Source organism: Lepus europaeus, chromosome 13 (assembly GCF_033115175.1).
Source record: "Lepus europaeus isolate LE1 chromosome 13, mLepTim1.pri, whole genome shotgun sequence".
Taxonomy (NCBI): Eukaryota; Metazoa; Chordata; class Mammalia; order Lagomorpha; family Leporidae; genus Lepus; species Lepus europaeus.
In genome coordinates, this window is record NC_084839.1 from 58,062,903 (window position 1) to 58,081,125 (window position 18,223).

Genomic DNA, 18,223 nt, shown 5'->3' on the forward strand with positions numbered 1-18,223 from the left:
TCTCTGTGTGTGTGTGCATGTGTATAATGGATCACAGTATAAAATATGTTTGCTCTGAACTGTAGGCAAATCAGTTTGCTAAGCACTGATTTGTATGTGCCCTTGTAAGCAAGGAAGTTGAACACTAGTGAGGTTATTTGGTAATCTGTATCCAAGGGCTCTGCCCTTGGGATAGCAAAAACAGCAATGCTAACAGCCATTTCCTTTGTGCTTGCTATGGGGCAGACACTATTTTAAAAACTTTGCATATAAAGTCATATATTCCTCACAACTGTCCTCTGAAGAGGACTGTTAGTCCCATTTTGTAGATGGAGAAGCTAAGACGTCAGTGATATCATTTGTGAAGGTCACAGAATTAGAAAGGAGGTCTGGAGTCTGTGCTCTGAACCACTAAGTCTGGGGGAGACAAGGAGGCAAGTAAAGTGCCAATGCAAATTTCCGATACCTAATTAACGCACTGTTCCAATCCTTTTATTCCAGATATGAGAAATGAGTGTTGGACGTCGAAGAATAAAGCTGTTGGGTATCCTGATGATGGCAAATGTCTTCATTTATCTGATTGTGGAAGTCTCCAAAAGCAGCAGCCAAGAAAAAAATGGAAAGGGGGAAGTGATCATACCCAAAGAAAAGTTCTGGAAGGTCTCTAACCCTCCCCAGGCGTACTGGAACAGGGAACAAGAAAAGCTGAACAGGAGGTACAATCCCATCTTGAGCATGTTGGCCAACCAGACGGGGGAGGCATCCGGGCCCTCAAACATAAGCCATCTGAACTACTGTGAACCTGACCTGAGGGTGCCGGCGGCCGTGACGGATTTTAACAACTTGCCGGACAGGTTTAAAGACTTTCTGCTGTATCTGAGATGTCGCAATTACTCCCTGCTTATCGATCAGCCGGGAAAGTGTGCGAAGAAGCCCTTCTTACTGTTGGCCATCAAGTCCCTCACGCCACACTTCGCCCGGAGGCAGGCGATTCGGGAGTCGTGGGGCCGAGAGACCCGCGTGGGCAACCAGAGCGTGGTGCGCGTCTTCCTGCTGGGCCAGACCCCGCCGGAGGACAACCACCCCGACCTTTCCGACATGGTGAAGTTCGAGAGCGAGAAGCACCAAGACATCCTCCTGTGGAACTACAGAGACACCTTCTTCAACTTGTCCCTGAAGGAGGTGCTGTTCCTCCGCTGGGTGAGCACCTCCTGCCCGGACACCGAGTTCGTGTTCAAGGGCGACGACGACGTGTTCGTGAACACCCATCACATCCTCAATTACTTGAACAGCTTAGCCAGGAACAAAGCCAAAGACTTGTTCATCGGCGACGTGATCCACAACGCGGGGCCTCACCGGGATAAGAAACTCAAGTACTACATCCCGGAAGTGGTGTACTCGGGGGTGTACCCGCCGTACGCGGGGGGCGGCGGCTTTCTCTACTCGGGCCGCCTGGCGCTGCGCCTGTACAACGTCACCGACCGCGTGCACCTCTACCCCATCGACGACGTGTACACTGGGATGTGCCTTCAGAAACTCGGCCTCGTGCCCGAGAAGCACAAAGGCTTCAGGACATTCGACATCGAGGAGAAAAACAAAAATAACATTTGTTCCTACGTAGACCTGATGTTAGTGCATAGCAGGAAACCTCAGGAGATGATCGATATCTGGTCCCAGTTGCAGAGCGCTCATTTAAAATGCTAACATAGATGCAAACTAGATTTTGCATAGAAAGGCATATGCTGAAGTGGTTCCCGGGTGTCCTGCTCCCCTGAGGGCGATTCCCCTGTTAGCCGGCAGAATCATCTGGAGAAGTGGTTTCCCTTTGAAGGCCTCCAAACCCTCCCAGTTGGTACTTCGGTGAAGGGGGAAGCAAAAGACAATGATTTTTGACAGAGAAGGGCGCAGGACACCTGGCTTTGATCCTTTCTGCTGGCAAGTTGCTGGTCACTTTTCTAGTTATCCCCCTTCTCGTCAGAAATCATTAAGTTTCTAGAATTTACCGCTTTAAGTTATTTTTGGTTTGTCCTCCTGTATGGATAACATTGCCCTTATAATACTGATTTGTGTACAATCCAGGTATTTGTAAACATATTGGCAACAAAGACTCTGTTATATGTGATTCAGTGGTTTTTGTAAAATGGAATTATGTTTAATTTCATGTAATTTGGTTGAGTTTTAAAAATTGTCCAGAAAATTGACTTTTGTCAAACTTTTCTACCACCCAACAGTATTTTCTTGTGTTAATATAATTAGTTCATTTTGCAAAAATAAGAATCACTGTGTGACCCTCATCCAGTTTATCTTGTCGTCCTATGGTCATAACAAGAGAGAGACAGTGTGTAAGTTTAATTTCTTCTTGTATTTGGTTTGCTGGGTGGTATCGTAATAGTTACCTACTTTTAGTATTTGAAAATGATGAGTATGATTCCAGAATAGCCAGCTCAAGAAGAGATTGCCCCTAACAGCCATATTGGGTTTGTGAATTTTCAGTGTGGACCAGAAATGCATAGAAGTAACCATTGAACCTGAAGTGAAAAGATTGAAGTTGCAGACCTTTTTCATCACTGAGTTGTCAGCTTAAGACTCCAGGATTCTATCCTTGCCATATTTTCACAAGTTGCTTATACAGAATCCTTACTCTGAGTAGTGATGGCCTCCCTGTCTCAGTGTAGAAGTGCCTGTGTTTTTATTTATTGCTCAGATCAAAGACCAAAACATTTTCTTAAATATATTTTGTGTAATATTTTATTTGTATACAGTGTTGTTGATGAGATATTTAACTAGAGCATGATATTTTAAATGTTAAAGTGTAAAATATGTTAAATAAAGCTAACTGTTATTTTTGGATTTTAAGATTGTTTTTTGGGGGTGTGAACTATTAGAGTTGATAAAATTCTGCCAAACTATTGCTTATATGTACTATCTTGTAACATGCTTTCTTGAACTATTTTTGTGTTTATAGAGATGAGGTTCTTATCAGATGCGAGAGTGGGGACTGTACAAAAGTGGAAATAAAGTTGATGTATTTTTAATTAGCACCTGTAATGTGTAGTCATCTCTGATCCCTTTTTGTATCTGATTACGTTTTCCCTGAAGAGGCTGTTCCCACCTCCGAAATACAGTTATATTGATTATATAATTATATTGAATTATACCTTCTTCTTTGTCTTGGAGGGAGTCATAATTCTTTTCATTTTAAATCTCAAAGACGCTTTTCTACTTGGAGTCTTGAAAGGGAAACGTGTTTATTTCTGCGTCCATGTTCTGTGAGTATAAGGAATTTCATTAGAGAATGGGGCAGCGGCGTTCCTGGCCTCTCCCGGAGCCGTTTCTGGTTGGGGTTGAAGCCACAGTGATGAAATACAGAGGCAGCCTTGACCACTCGAGTCACTGTCACAGCCTCCTGTCGAGAAGCAATGGCTTGTGTTCAGGTAAAAACATGTAGACTTTGAAGCTCAGAAGACAGAAGAATGAGTGTTAGAAGATTCAGTGGCTGGCCGGCGCCGCGGCTCACGAGGCTAATCCTCCGCCTGCGGCGTCGGCACACCGGGTTCTAGTCCCTGTCGGGGTGCCGAATTCTGTCCCGGTTGCTCCTCTTCCAGCCCAGCTCTCTGCTGTGGCCCGGGAGTGCAGTGGAGGATGGCCCAAGTGCTTGGGCCCTGCACCCCATGGGAGACCAGGAGAAGCACCTGGCTCCTGCCATCGGAACAGCGCGGTGCGCCGGCTGTGGCGGCCATTGGAGGGTGAACCAACGGAAGGAAGACCTTTCTCTCTCTGTCTAACTCTGCCTGTCAAAAAAGAGCGGCGTGGAGGACGTTTGTGGGCAAGGGAGGACGTTTGTGGGCAAGGGTGGGGACACGGGCCTGGCGCGGCGGCCCGGTTCTCGGGGCTCCCCAGGCCTGCTCCAGGGTAGTAGCACATTTCCCAGAGGGCCGTGTTGCCGCTGCGTTAAGAGCCGGAAAAGGACGCCATCGCAACATTCACAGGTCATTGCCTCACGGTCGGCGTGTGGCCATTTAAAGGGCACTTAAAAATGCGTGTGGAAAAATGAAACTAAAAGTTTAGTTTGGTGCGAAACCATGTGGGGACCTGGGGCTAGTTTGTTCCTCATTCACGTTTTCTGGGAGCTTCCGGGAGCCGCCATGTTCCCAGACCGTGCGTCCTCAGGCAGGGAGCTTCTCCTCTGAGGGAAAAAATGTATGTATTTTTTTCTTATAGAGATTCTTCTTCCCTGGGGAAGCGCTGTAGCAGAGGAAGCAGAGCGGTGGCAGGTTTCGAGCGGGTTTGGCGGCCTGGCGGGGAGGGGGGACGGCAGTGGGCCTCCCCATGTCCTGTGTGCTGCTGTTTGCGCGGGAGTCCTTGCGTCGCGCAGTGGCTGCCCGAGCCGTGGCTGACCTGAGAGGCTGACCTTACGGGCTTTGCAGCCAAGGGAGCCTGGTGCTGGAGTGTTACCCAGGCTTGGGTTCAGTTGTAGGACTGACTGAACCTTACCTCCACGCAGCCTTGTCTTGCCTCCGTGCTTACGGGTGTAAGGACCACGAGTGTAATTCATTTCTCTGACAACCGCTCAACACTTGAGGCACCGTGCAACAGGGTGTTTTGGCCCTTTTTTGTGGCTGTTGCTGTCATGTTGATTTTGAGTTGAAGGTCAGAAGGGCTCAGTGAGCATTGCTACGGTTTAAGCTTTTCCTAAATCCAAGCAGGTCTTCCTTAAGAGGAAAAGGAGGAAAGAGGCCAGAACAGCTCACTTCCGTCCCTGGGCCTGGTTTTACACCACCTCTTTCTTGAATTAGTCAAGGGAGACAGGAAAACAGAGCCAGGAAGTTGGGGGAATGCACTGTTAACAATTGGACGTCGAGTCCCGAGTCCCGAATTAAAAGCTTCCTATGGGGACCACCAGTTTTTCCACTCCGGACTGACTGATGGTGATGTAGCCTTGTCTCGGCCCCCTCAGACACAGAGAGGGAGGGTGGCTTTATTGGGGCAAAGGCTGTCCGATTGTTCACTCCAGGAAAGCTGGAATGGGTGAATTTTATTTGGGCTAAAAACAAGCTTCTCTGATTTGCCTCCTGATGAAAAATGCCAGAAGAAGTAAAAATTCTTGTTTAGAACCAGAAAATAACTCCAGTGCTGGCCTTTTGAGGTTCAGATATCTGCTTAGTTTTTCCAAGATGGCAGTTCTGTGTTGGTTTTGGTTTTCAAAGGTAGAGGCCAAGATTGAGGCACTTCAGTTCTTTGAATGCTCAAAAATACTGTAAGCTCTAATACTTCTATATATATTACTTAAAAACACTTCCAATCAGTATGATTAATACCAGTTTTATGATGTGGTTAATTTCAGGAAATTGAAATACAGCGTTAGTCTCTATGCAGTATATGTGTTTTGTTTTGATTTTTTAAAAAATATTTATTTGAAAGGCACAGTTACAGAGATAAAGGGAGATCTTCCATCTGCTGGTTCATTCTCCAGATGACCACAATGGCTAGGGTTGTGCCAGACTGGAGCCAGGAGCCAGGAACTTCTTCCAAGTCTCCCTTATGAGTGCAGGGGCCCAAATATTTGGGCCATCTTCCACTGCTTTCCCAGGTGCATTGGCAGGGAGCTGGACTGGAAGTGGAGCAGCCGGTACTCAAACTAGTACCCATATGGGACGCTGGCATTGCAGGAGGCAGCTTTACCTGCCATGCCAAAATGCTGGCTCCTTTATTTTAATTTTTAAAAACTATTTATGTGAGAGACAGAGAGGAGAAGGTATTCCCCAAGTATCTGCAACAGCTGGGACAGGGCTGAAGCTGGGAACCAAGAACTCAACTCTGCCACGTGGGTGGCAGGAATCCAATTACTTGAGCCGTCACCACTGCCTCCCAGGGTGTGCATTAGCAGGAAGCTGGAGTCAGGAGCCAGAGCCTGGGATTGAGCTCAGGTACTCTGATGTGGGGTGCAGGCATCCTGACTCCATGACTCAAATGCAAGGTCAGACATCCACCCAGTGTATTCTAAAATCACCTTAGGCTGAAAAATGGAGTTCTGCTTAGCTGTGCTCCCTGCTTTTCTGTCACTTTGATCTATGTTCAGGAATTTTCATCCCAAGCAGCAGTGATGGCCTTTGAACCTTGGCAGCAAGGTTCCTTCCTGACCTGTTGTGCATTGTGAAAGGGGATGTATTGATTGCTTGGAAGCAGCTAAAACAGAGTTTTTAATTTGATTGTAATCCAACAGTTTAAGTCAGGGGCCTGGCTGTTTAAGAATTGCTTCCCGAGTGCTCTTTCATGTCCTGGCACAGTAGGTCACATGGAGAACCCGCATCCTCAGTGTTAGCCAAGGGCTCCTCACTGCCCTGGAAACTTTCCATCCCGTGGCTCGCCCTTGCCCAGCCTGCCTTCAGTCAATGTTCTCTGTTCCTGCTCATCACCCAGCCTTGCCTGAAATTGGCTTCCCTAACCATCCTACTGATAGATCGTCAATGATCCTGACCTTGGCATCAGCATCAGCCACTTCTTAAAAAAAAAAACACAGGTGAGAAGAGTACCAAATGGAAATCCTATCCAACCCTTGATTTGGGTTCTTCTGGAAACATGAGCACTCTGGCATCAGTGGTGGTTTGGGAAGTGCAGGTGTAGGTGGGGAAGTGACGTTGGGAGGGAAAGGCAGCCAAGTTGTGTTAAGCCAACACTGCCCTCAGGAACCTGGAGACCAGTGTAAAATATTCACTCAGATGCTTGAGTCTGAAGCCAGAGGGAGCTGGGCTGTATGTTACAACAGCTTTATAGAGGTCTAATTTTCCTCCTACAACATTAACTTATTTTGCGTGTACAATGATTTTTAGTAGAGCATAGAATTGTGTGGTGACTATCATCACTACAGTCCACTACAAAACCAGTTTGGTTTTTGAAGCATAACCAATCCATAACTTGGCTCTCTGTAGAAATCTTTATTTTGGTCATCTTTTTTCTTTTAAAAATTTTTTCCAGAATAATGCCTTTCTTTCTGATTTCTCCTTTTTCCATTAGAGCTGATTCTTAATTGATAAAATGACTTCTAAGAAAATGAATTAGACTTTCATTTGATAATTCTTTAAAATTTTTTTGATTTATTTGAAAGGCTGATACAGAGATCTTCATCTGCAGGTTCACTTCTCAAATGCCTACAATGGCTGGGGCTGGGCCAGGCCAAAGCAAGGAGCTAGGAACTCAATCTGGGTCTCTCACAGGAGTGATAGGAACCCAACTACTTGAGTCATCACCTGCTGCCTCCCAAGATGTATGTTAGCAGGAAGCTGGAATCAGAAGCAGAGCCAGGACTGGGATCCAGGCACTCCTGTATGGATGCAGCTTAATCTGCTGCACCAGAATGCCTACCTCTATTTTGAAGATTCTTAAGGAATTACAGGGCTTAGTCATGCTACGTTCACCCTAATTCTCAGGGAGGAGAATAGTTAATATCTGTGGCCATTTTTATGAATGAGGGACTAAGCTGCCGTGCAGAAGTTCCTGGGAAGTGTTTCTGTTTCAGGGCTGTTCTGCCAGCAGTTCCCTCCCTGCACTGGAAGGTGGACTGAGGGTCCTTGGTCCTCTGAGTGGGTGTCCTGGTCTTAGGATTGCTCAAGTATGTAGCAGGCAGCCTCAACTCCAATTGCTAATGCTGCCTTTCTTTCTTTTTTTTAAAAGATTGTTTATTTTTACTTATATGAAAGGCAGGGAGATAGAGAAACAGAGCTCCCATCGAAATGCCTTTAACAGCTAGTGCTGGGCCAGGCCAAAGGCAGGAGCTCGGAACTCCATCAGCGTCTCAGGTACTTGAGCCATCACCCACTGCCTCCCAGGCTGGGCATTAGCAGGAAGTTAGAATCAGGAGCAGAGCCGAGACTTGAGCTCAGGCCCTCCCATGTGGGCACGTGAGCATCCCAAGTTCCGTCTTAACTACTGCACCAAATACCTGCATCATCTTTCCTTCTTTTTGCTCTAAGTCCGCTTTGGGGTGTTGTACTCAGCTTCTCCAAACCTGAAAACGATCCCTGCTCTGTTTAGGTAACATTTCTAGGCACATAAGCTAGGTCATATTCACCCAACTTTGTGTGTGTGTGTGTGTCTTTTGGGGGGGATTGGTCCAGCTGTTGAGCTGGCAGCCCTCCAGTTAATTACCCCCGCCATCTCCTTAAACTGGGAGCCTTTCTGAGGCTTTGCTGAGAAGACGCCCCCCCCCCCCCAAATGCCTGCAGCTTTCTCCCTTTCATGTTCTATGTTGTAGTTATCTAGTTTGTCATTAATAAAATTCCGTGTATTTCCCATCTCTTAGAAATGAATTTTTTTCTTGTTTTTTAAAAGGATGTATTTATTTGAATGACTGAATTACAGAGAGATAGAGAAGTGGGGGGGGGGGGGCAAGATCTTCCATCTGCTTTTTTGTTTCCCACTGGCCGCAATGACTAGTGCTGAGCCAGACTGAAGCTAGGAGCCAGGGCCTTCTGGGTCTCCCACGTGGTTGTAGGGGCCCAGGAACTTTTGGGCCATCCTCCACTGCTTTCCCAGGCCCATAAGCAGTGAGCAAGATCAGAAGTGAAACAGCTGGGACTTGAACCAGCACCCATGTGGGATGATGGCATTGCAGGCAATGGCTCAACCTGCTGTGCCACCACGCCAGCCTAGACCTCACCTTAGGCTGCAGCAGGTCCTCCCCTGCAGTGCCTGCCTGTCTGGTTCTCCCGTCATGCACTGCTGCTGACCTTTAAGCCCAGCCCAGATTCTCAGGGCCTGCTTGTGTAGACTTCTCAGCATCTGGGTCACACCCTGCCAGTATCCTCCTGCTGCTCTCCCCATCCTGGGGAAATGAGTCTTTCTGAGTCCTCTGGCCTGGAGGAGTGGAAGGGGCTCTGTTTTATGGCTCCTAAGGTGCTTTTCCCCCTGGTTTAAAGGCATGTCCCTTGGCTCTGGCCTCTGGGGCAGGCCAGGGGTTGGCTGCAGACCGTTAGCTCCCCGCACCCCAAAGCGGCCCCAGTTGCCCAGGAGGGAGTGGCCCTCCCGCAGGGACATTAACTTCTGAGATTAGCACCTTGCCCTGTCCTTGCAGACAGCTGCCCTGTGCTCAGGATCTCCCCCTACTCCCCGTACCACTCCACATGTGTGAGCTGTTCCCCTTCGGCTGCTGGGGGCTGAGCTCCCTCCCTCTCATTTGTGTCCCTATTGGAATTGGCCTGAAAGGACTTGGGACAGAGCTGTCTCCTTGTGTCCTATCCTCCACATTAGCCCCTCTGCAGAGCTCAGTAGCCCTGAGCTGGCCTTGGGAAGGAGGCGCTGGGGCTAGTTACAGAGCCGGGACCCTGCCCAGGCTGCACTCCTGCAGCTGTTCTGGTTCTCCCCAGGATGCCCCTGCACACTAGAGGAAGGCCCAGTGTTCACCTCCTTTGACTCAGCAGCCCTTTGGGCTTCTCCTTCCTCTTGTTCAGGGTTCCAGACAACTGGGTCAGAAGGCCTGTCTGCACTTGTCCTGCCGCATTGCACAATGTGGCACAGTAATGAGGTCTTAACTGATTGCTGGATGATTTACTTCCAGTCTGAGACAATGACATTGTAGAACTTGGTTGGCACAGCCCTAAGATGGCCAAGGAGACTGCTCTTAGGGAACCTGAGCAATCAGACAGGATGTGCCAAGATCCCGCCCAGGCCCAGGCCCAAGTCCTGCCTCGTTGTGGCCGTTGGAACCTCTGAGGACCAACACACCTGCTCTCTGAGCTGCAGTTGGCAGTCACCAGGAGGCCAGGGCTGTGCACTGGGGCCAGCGATGGGCAGACCTAGGGAGGAAGACCTGTCACAGAGCAGCAAACTCGCCTCTCTTGTTCCTTCCCATGGGGTTGGACAGAGACGTGGTGGCCACTGAAGGATGAAGCTGCTGGCTTCAAGCTGGTGGGAAAAACCTGTATTTATTGGATTGCAAAAGCCTCTACAGTGAGTCACCAAGAGCGGAAGGAATGAAGCAGCAGGGGTTGTGAAGTGCTGTCTAGAAAGCTGGAGAACTTTCTTACCCAGCCCTGCCCGCTGGCCAGGCTGGAAGCAGCGTCACTGTTGGGGGCGGCCTGTCTCATTGGCACTCCTCCCGAAGCTAGAGAGGTTACCACAGACAGGGTTTCACACTTGTTCCTGCTCATCGAACGGGACCACCGGAGCAGCCAAACAAACAAACAAAAACCCAGCTGCAGAGTGTTGACGATGTGGCAACCAGTGAAAAATGGTTTCTGCTTTTTCCCTTCTGGGCCCATTTCTGTGTTGGGGAGACCAACCCAATGAGTTACTTTTCTGAGGTGGAATTGATTTGTTAAGTGAATTGTCTACTGAAAAAACTTTTACATTCAAAATTGAGAAAATTTCAAGAAAAGTTGTAAAAATACTAGAGTACCTGTGTACCTCTACTCAATTTTCCCTAATGTTCACATCTTACATTAGCCACATTATAATGATCAAAATCAACACTGGGCCAACCAAAAACAGCAAATGGACATTAACTGTTGCCCCTGCTGCAGACTTTATTGAAATTTGACCGACGTTTTCCACTGATGTCCACTTTCTGTTCCAAGATCCCATCTAGGTTGGTTCCCACATTGCATGTTCCTTGTTCTCCTTCCATCTGTTTCTCAGTTTCTCTTTGTCTTTCATGACCTTAAAGCTTTGGGTGAGTGTCAGTTACTGTAGAATGTCCCTAAATTCGGGCTTGTCTGGTGTTTCCTCATGTTGAGAATGGAGTTATGCAGTGTTGGCAAGGATCCCATGGCAGTGGGGCTCTGTCCCTGAAGCAGCACGTGGGAGTTCATGTGTTGCTGTGTCGTGGGGCTGCTGACGGTAACCTAGGGCGCTGGGTTCCTCCACAGTACACTGCTTTTTTCTGTAGTTAAGAACTATCTTGGGGGAACATTTGTATGTTTAAAATATACAAGTAATTAAATGAGTACATACTGGTAATGTGCTTCAAGCTTTGCACATAGTAAGTGCTTGGTGAAGAGCTGCTGCTTGTTCCGCCTTCGCTGTTGTTACTGCCTCTGTCCCACTTCTTTCTCGTATCCTCCTCTGGGACCAGATGTTTTTGCTGTGCGTTCACTGTCTTCTGCCGTGAATGCAGGTCTACCCTTCACCACTCTTTTTTTTCTTTTTTTGTAAATATTTATTTATTTATTCGAAAGGCAGAGGCAGAGAGAAACAGAAGTCTTCCATCTGCTGGTTTACTCTCCAGATGGCCGCAATAGCTGGAGCTGTGCCCATCTGAAGGCAGAAACCAGGAGCTTCTTCTGGGTCTCCCATGCGGGTGCAGGGACCCAAGCGCTTGGACCATCTTCTAGGCCATAGCAGAGAGCTGGATGGGAAGTAGAGCAGCCAGGACTCGAACAGGCGGCGGTTTTACCCACTATGCCACAGCGCCAGCCCCCACTGGTCACTCTGCAATTAGCTGTCTTATTCAAGATCTCTGTGACCTTAAGGAGGGCACAGAGCTCGGTGCTGCTCAGCACATGAGGTCGGGACAGGGAAGAGCCTGTGTTAGTCGAGGGCAAAGGCGAAGCCATGCCAACAGGAGGAAGGGTGCCTCTGTCTTTGTAAGGCATGCCTACCTCCCGGGTGACCTGGGCTCCCCACCGGCCCATATCCCAGGTGGCGGTAGTCTGGACCAGAATCCAGGCAGTCTAGAGAAGCAGCCCAGCCAAGTGAGGAGTGGCCCTCTGCCTGTAGGAGGGGTTGGTTGCTCCCAGCAACCCGCAGGGCCACAGCAAAGCGGGGTGCAGGTCGGGTGTGGAGGGGACCCTGGACCCTGGGAAGCCTTGCCTTCCTGCTGCACAAAGCAAGCTCGGCGCTCTCTGCAGCTGAGGGTGCATCCCAGCCAGGGCACAGCCTAGATTGTGCGGTTGCTTTCCAGGAGCTCCCTGGTCTTGCTGCAGCACACAGAACTTTATTTACAGAATGGCTGTTCTTGGCAGCTTTCTCAGCCTCACAGACTCCTCCCCTGCTCTGGAGCATTTGGCTCTACTTTTACTCAAAGATGCGAAGCTTCCCCTGGTTGAAACTAGCTGCGGTGCGGAGGGCTGTCCTAGCTGCTGCCTAGGCCTGCCTGGTGGGCTTCCTTCCACCCTCCGGGAGACAGACTGTGCCCCAGAGCATAGAGGAGAGCGTAGGAGTGTGGAACAAACCTGCTGATTACAGTCCCCACATCCCGACGCCTCGCATCTAGGAGAGGGAAGCTCTTCTTCCTCTGGAATTGCAGGAAGGGGGATGGAGTTCTTGGCCATCTTCCAGACTACCTGGAGGAGGCTAACTATCCGCAGAAGTGAGCATAAGGGCCACCGTGTGGCACCAGAAAGGGCTGGGGGACAGGGATGATGGCACCGATCCGCCTGCACCCTGGCCTTCCCTGCCCTGTGAGTCTTGTGGTGTCTTTTTGCCTGGGCAGCTGGAGTTGAGTTTCCTGGTTCTGACCAGAACCATGAGAACCTGGTTTGGCATTGATTCCTGCTGCTGTGTCGCCAGAATCCCACCCTGAGACTGGCTGCTCCCAGGAGGCAGCAGGGGAAGAGTCGATGTCCCTGCCTTGGGCCAAGTGGGAGGATGGAGGAAATGAGAGTAGGGAATGTTCTGGAGATCCCTGCTGAGAGGTTACAAGTTTAAAGTCAGGCGGATGGGCTCAGTTTATGTGTTTGCTCCAGTGGCAGGTGAAGAGCCAAAGGAAAGGGGTGGGGGAGGTGTGTGTGTGTATTCCAGTTCCTTGGGAGAGGGTGGTGCTGGTGGGCTAGGAGGGATGGGGGGTGCATAGCTGCTGTTGTGGATGGACCAGGACTTGGCTCCCCAAAATCATGCACTAATTTAAACCCCAGAGTCTGTGTTGATGAACTGAGGCAGAGACTTGATCTAACTGTGTCATCTGAGAGGTGGGCCTGGTGGCCTCTTTGGGTTGTGGGAGGCGCTTGGAGGGTAGTTCTTGGGAGAGGGTTGATTCTATGACTTGTGTTGGATTCTGGGTGCTGCTGGGGGGCGTGTCAGGGGTCAGGCACTCTGGCAACAGGGAAGAAAGTTCATGTGCCTGTCACCCACCGGCCCCAGCCCTGGTCTTCTCCCTCATTTTACGGATGAGGAAAGTGAGGTTTGAAAAGTTATGTCAAACTGAGTTCACACAAAATGGCAAGAAGGGAGCTAGGAAGCCACAGGGAGAGTGTACAGCGGATCTCTCTCTCTGTAATTATGATAGTAAATAAATACATAGTAAATAGGTCTATTTAAAAAATAGGTTGTTGAGGGAATGAGTAGATGAACAGGGTAATATTTGAGGAGGAAGAAAAGTCAGAGTGGACATCAGAATTCTGCGGAGAAGGGAGGAAGACAGAGCGGGGAACTGTTTCACACAGCCACCAGCTCGTTATTACGTCCTTTCTGCCTGTCCTGCTTCAGACCATGTGTGGCCCCAGACTGCCCGCGTAAGGTAACCTCAGGACTGGAAACACCCAGCCGTGGGCATTGGTCCCTTGCCTCAGAGACTCTCTGAATCGCCTCTTGTCCAGTCCTCCCACTCCTGTTTGCCTGCTCTTTTTTTCTTTTCTACGTGTCCTAGTTCTACATCTGATGACTCATTTTAAGATCTGAATCTCCGCATGAGCCACTGGCCTGCAGTCAGGCGTCCAGTCTCCTGTCCTGCCCAGTGTCCTGCTGGTGGAGGGAGATCAGAAACTCCTAGAAACCAGCTTGCTTCTTGCAGCCTCCGAGTGTCTAGACTCTGGCCTGCTTCCAGCCAATAGCACACAGCAAAGATAGTGGGATGGCATTTCCACGATTAGGTTATACATGATCACAATTCCGTCTTGTTAGCTGACCCTTCTGCTAGTTTCTTGTAGTGAGCGGCCACATTGGAGAGGTCTGTGTGGCAAAGAATTGTGGACCAGCTGCAAACCAGGAAGTGAGGCCTTTAGTCTGTCAGTGCTCCGGAACTGAGTCCCACCAGCAGCCACACGGGGAGCTTAGGAGCCACTCCTGCCCCAGCTGAATGTTCAGATGAGACCCTAGATCCCAGGCTGCCCCCTTGATTGCAGCCTTGTTGGAACCCATGAAGCATAGACAAGTGGTGCCTGGATTCCTGACCCACAGGAGCTGTGAGATGGCAAGTGTGTGTTGTTGGAAAGCACTAATCTGGCGATAATTTGTTATGCGCTGTTATAATCTGTTGTACAGAAATGACTGCACAGTGTGTGTGTGTTTGCACACACGTGTGTGCGCATGTGCGTGCTCCCCCACAAGGATTTGGGTCTATGATGAAGCTTAAGCCTCAAGGCTGCCCCCTTCCCACTTGCATAAGGTACTCGATGACCCTGGGGAAAATCCCTAGCCACATAGTCCTAAGGGTTTTTTCTTTCTTTCTTTCTTTTTTTTTTTTTTCTTTAATGTATAGAAAACACTTTAGCTACTGTCAGGTCCAGCTGGTGCCTCTTAGCACTTGAGCTTCCTCTCCCCGTATTTCCCCTTGAGTCTGGCAGTGTGGGAATGGCTGGGGGTGTTTTGAGGATTTGGCTCAGGGGAAGTGGATGGAGCTGGAAATAACAGTTATCGAGACTGAGGGTTCTGTGTTCATGGGGACTGCGGTCACTTCTGGGTGGAGTTAGGCTTTTGCCTGCAAAGGTTTACTTTCATTCTGATGCTGTGAATTTAGCTCCAGGCTGAGTCAGCATTCGTATTCTGCGCAATCCATCAGTGGCTTTGACTCCTGAACTTAAGGCACAAGAGGCCATCTAAGACACTAGCCACGCTGGACACAACTTTCCACCTTCCCATCTGGTCTCACTCGATGGTCTTATTACCCAGTGCCACCATCCCCACACCCCTCACTCATCCATGGAACCTCTCAGTTTAAAGATTAATTGTGAGTTTAAAAACTAAGGAGGTTTTTTTTTTTTTTTTTTTTTTTTAAGATTTATTTATTTCAGCCGGTGCCGCGGCTCACTTGGCTAATCCTCCGCCTGCGGCGCTGGCACTCCAGGTTCTAGTGCTGGTTGGGGCGCCAGATTCTGTCCTGGTTGCTCCTCTTCCAAAAAAAAGTCCAGCTCTGCTGTGGCTGGGGAAGGCAGTGGAAGATGGCCCAAGTGCTTGGACCCTGCACCCGCGTGGGAGACCAGAAGGAGGCGCCTGGCTCCTGGCCATTTGGGGGGTGAACCAACGGAAAAAGGAAGACCTTTCTTTCTGTCTCTCTCTTTCTCACTAACTCTGTCCAAAAAAAAAAAAAAATTATTTATTTCTTTGAAAGCCAAAGTTGGGAGGGGGGGTGCTACAAAGTGACAGGGGGAGAGAGAGAGAGAGAGAGAGAGAGATTGTCTATCTAATGATCCACCCTCCAAATGGCCACAACAGCCAGGGCTGGGCCAGGCCAAAGTCAGGGGCTTCATCCGGTATCCCACGTAAGTGGCAGGGACCTAAGTACTTGGACCATCTTCCAATGCTTTTCCCAGGTCATTAGCAGGGAGCTGGATCAGAAGAGGAGCAGCTGAAACAACCAGTGCCCACCCATACATGATGTCAACATTGGCAGGCAGCAGCTTAGCCTGCTGGGCCACAGTGCTGTCCTCTTGGTCAAACCTGAAACTCATACTAAGCCAGTACAAAAATGTTAATAGCAAACCAGATAATGAGGGTAGTCAATTCAGAGTATTTTACATGAGTCAGTGAATAAGAAAACTTGAAAGTCCCTAAGATTGTACAACTCCTAAAGAAAGGAACTTGATAGGGTGTGTGTGTGTGTGAAGGAACTTGATTGTTTTCCCCAAGTTTGCAAAAAACCCTGACAGTAGACATTACCAATAGTTAGTTGTGGGGCTGAAAGAGATTTTTCTTGTTTTCCTTTTTATTTTTTGAAAATAAACTTTTTTTAAAAAAATGTTCTTTTTTCTTAATATTTTATTTATTTGGAAGGCAGAGTTGCAGGAGAGAGAGGGAGAGATTTTCCATCTGCTGGTTCATTCCCCAAATGGCCTCAATAGTCATGGCTGGGCCAGGCTGAAGTTAGGAGCCTGGAACTCTGTGTGGGTCTCCTACACGGATGACAAGAGCCCAAGCACTGGGGCCATCTTCTGCTTTCCCAGGTGCATGAACCAGCAGGAAGTCAGATTGGAAGTGGAGCAGCTGGGACTCAAACTGGTGCTCATGTGGGATGCTGGCATTGTGAGAGAGGCCCAACTTGCTGTGCCACAAGGCAGGCCCTGAAAAAGACTTCTCTAAACTGCCGTTTAGCAAGGAAGAATTCAGATCTGGTGTGCTAGACGAATGGCTGGATTATCCTTCAGCTCTTTACAGAAAATTCTATGATAAAATTGCTACAAAGGTGTGATCAGAGAGGGTGCAGGTCTGGACCTGGGCCAGGTCAAAGCTAGGAGCCCAGAACTCAGTCCAGATTTCCCAGGTGAGTGGCAGGGACCCACCTGCTTTAGTCATCATCTACTGCCTGAAGAAAATATTGAGGTGTCTCAAGCAGTTTATGAAAATATTAGGTAATTTTTCTGGATTTTATGATTCTTACATTTCTAAGGTCCACGCAGTTTTTCATTTGTTGCAGTTTCCTTATTTTGAGTAATAATTTTTAGTGTGTATTTGGAGTTTTGTGTTCTTTTCTGTGTTTAGAGAGCAGTACACTTAAAAGGCTCACAAAGCTGGGATCTTTCCAGTCCTCACTGAATAGGAAAATCCCTTGAGATTGGGATTGGAATTTCTTGTGTTGCTTTTCCACCTCTGATTCCAGTATGAGTCTTATGTTTCCTTAGGAGAATACAAGACTTCCCCCACCCCGCCCCCAACTTTAATTCAGCTGCAAAGGCTTTGGCTTAGAAGACAAAAGTCAAAGGGAGCACATGAAGAAAGGCGTCTCCTGCCTGAGTGGCAGTCAGGTGGAAGGGTGGAGACCAAGAAGGTGGCAAGGCCAGAACCTCAGGCAAAAGTGGCGTTCAGAGGGGTTTCAGTGACTGGAGAAGATCTTTCTAATTGCTGGCCCCCTACTGAGGACCCTGTGTGGACAGCAGGTGTATTCTATGAGATCTGAAGTCTTCTCTTGGAATGCCTATGCTGAGGACAGCAGTTCAGGCCTGAGTGGAGGGGCTGCTGCCTTGAGCTTGAACTTGGCATGAGAGCAGGGTGGAGCCGGGGACGAACCTAGCCTGAGGCTACTGGGGCAGGCTGACCTGGGGCCTGGGCGTGGTGCTGGAGAGACATTGCCCAGCTTGGGGCGGGCTCTTTGCAGCTCTGGGACAGGAATGTGTGGGTGCTTGAGAGGACTGAGCAGATCAGAAGGACGGACCTGAGGCACAGGTGGCACAGAAGGTCGGCTTGGCGGAGGGGCTCGGGTTGAAGGAATCAAAGTCCACTGCCAGCCTCGGGGGCAGGGGAAGCAGAAGCTGGGCTTGTTGGCAGCACAGGTGTTTCTGCCATGTGGGAGGCTTCGACTCTGGCCTCCTGCCACCCGGGGGAGGCAGTAACCACAGACAGGCAGTGCCTGGGATCTCATTTCCACACAGCCTGACGCTCACGGGATCTGCTCGGCGCCTCCCCAGCTTCACTGAAGGCCAGCTGCGTGAGGCCATCTGAAACAGCAGGCTTCCGAGGAAGGCTGGTCCCTCCCCTGAGCTCTGTCCTCAGCTGCTCTGGCACAGCAGCTCCTGTCCCCGGGGGCTCGGCCTTCTCTCCTGACCCTGTCCCAGTGGTGACTGCAGCCACCGCTGAGGTAGCCTCTCTGAGGAGGGCTGTGTTCCCTAACATCTCCACAGATAATGGGCTTTCTAAGCAAAAACAACAATGTGTGGATGTGTTTGGCCTCGTGGTTGGGGTACTTGTTGCCGTAGTTTTAGCTCTGCTTCTGATCCCAGCCTCCTGCTGATGCAGACCCTGGGAGGCAGAAGGTGGTGACTAAAGTAGGTTGGTCTCTGCCACCCATGTAGGAGACCTGGACTTAGTTCTGGGCTCCTAGCTTTGTCCTGGCCTAGGCCTAGCTGTTGTAGGCACTTGAGGATTGAACCCCGGATGAAAACTTGCTCACGATCTCTCTCCTTGCCTCTCTCTCTTCCCCCCATCTCTCTGCCTCTCAAACAAATAAACAAAAACTTAAGAAGCAGAGCCGGTGCCGCGGCTCACTAGGCTAATCCTCTGCCTGCGGCGCCGGCACACCGGGTTCTAGTCCCATTTGGGGCGCCAGAGTCTATCCCGGTTGCCCCTCTTCCAGTCCAGCTCTCTGCTGTGGCCCCGGGAGTGC

General features: G+C 49.5%; 1 protein-coding gene across 1 annotated transcript; it reads left to right on the forward strand.

Annotated features, from left to right (window-relative positions):
- Positions 1-489: 489 nt before the first annotated feature.
- B3GNT2 (UDP-GlcNAc:betaGal beta-1,3-N-acetylglucosaminyltransferase 2) lies at positions 490-3,080 on the forward strand. Its single transcript, XM_062209510.1, has one exon. The coding sequence runs from the start codon at positions 490-492 to the stop codon at positions 1,681-1,683; it is 1,194 nt and encodes a 397-aa protein (XP_062065494.1). The 3' UTR covers positions 1,684-3,080.
- Positions 3,081-18,223: the final 15,143 nt, after the last annotated feature.

What these genes read in the sequence shown, in the direction of transcription:
- B3GNT2 (XM_062209510.1), top strand. Translation starts at nt 490, where the DNA reads ATGAGTGTTGGACGTCGAAGAATAAAGCTGTTGGGTATCCTGATGATG.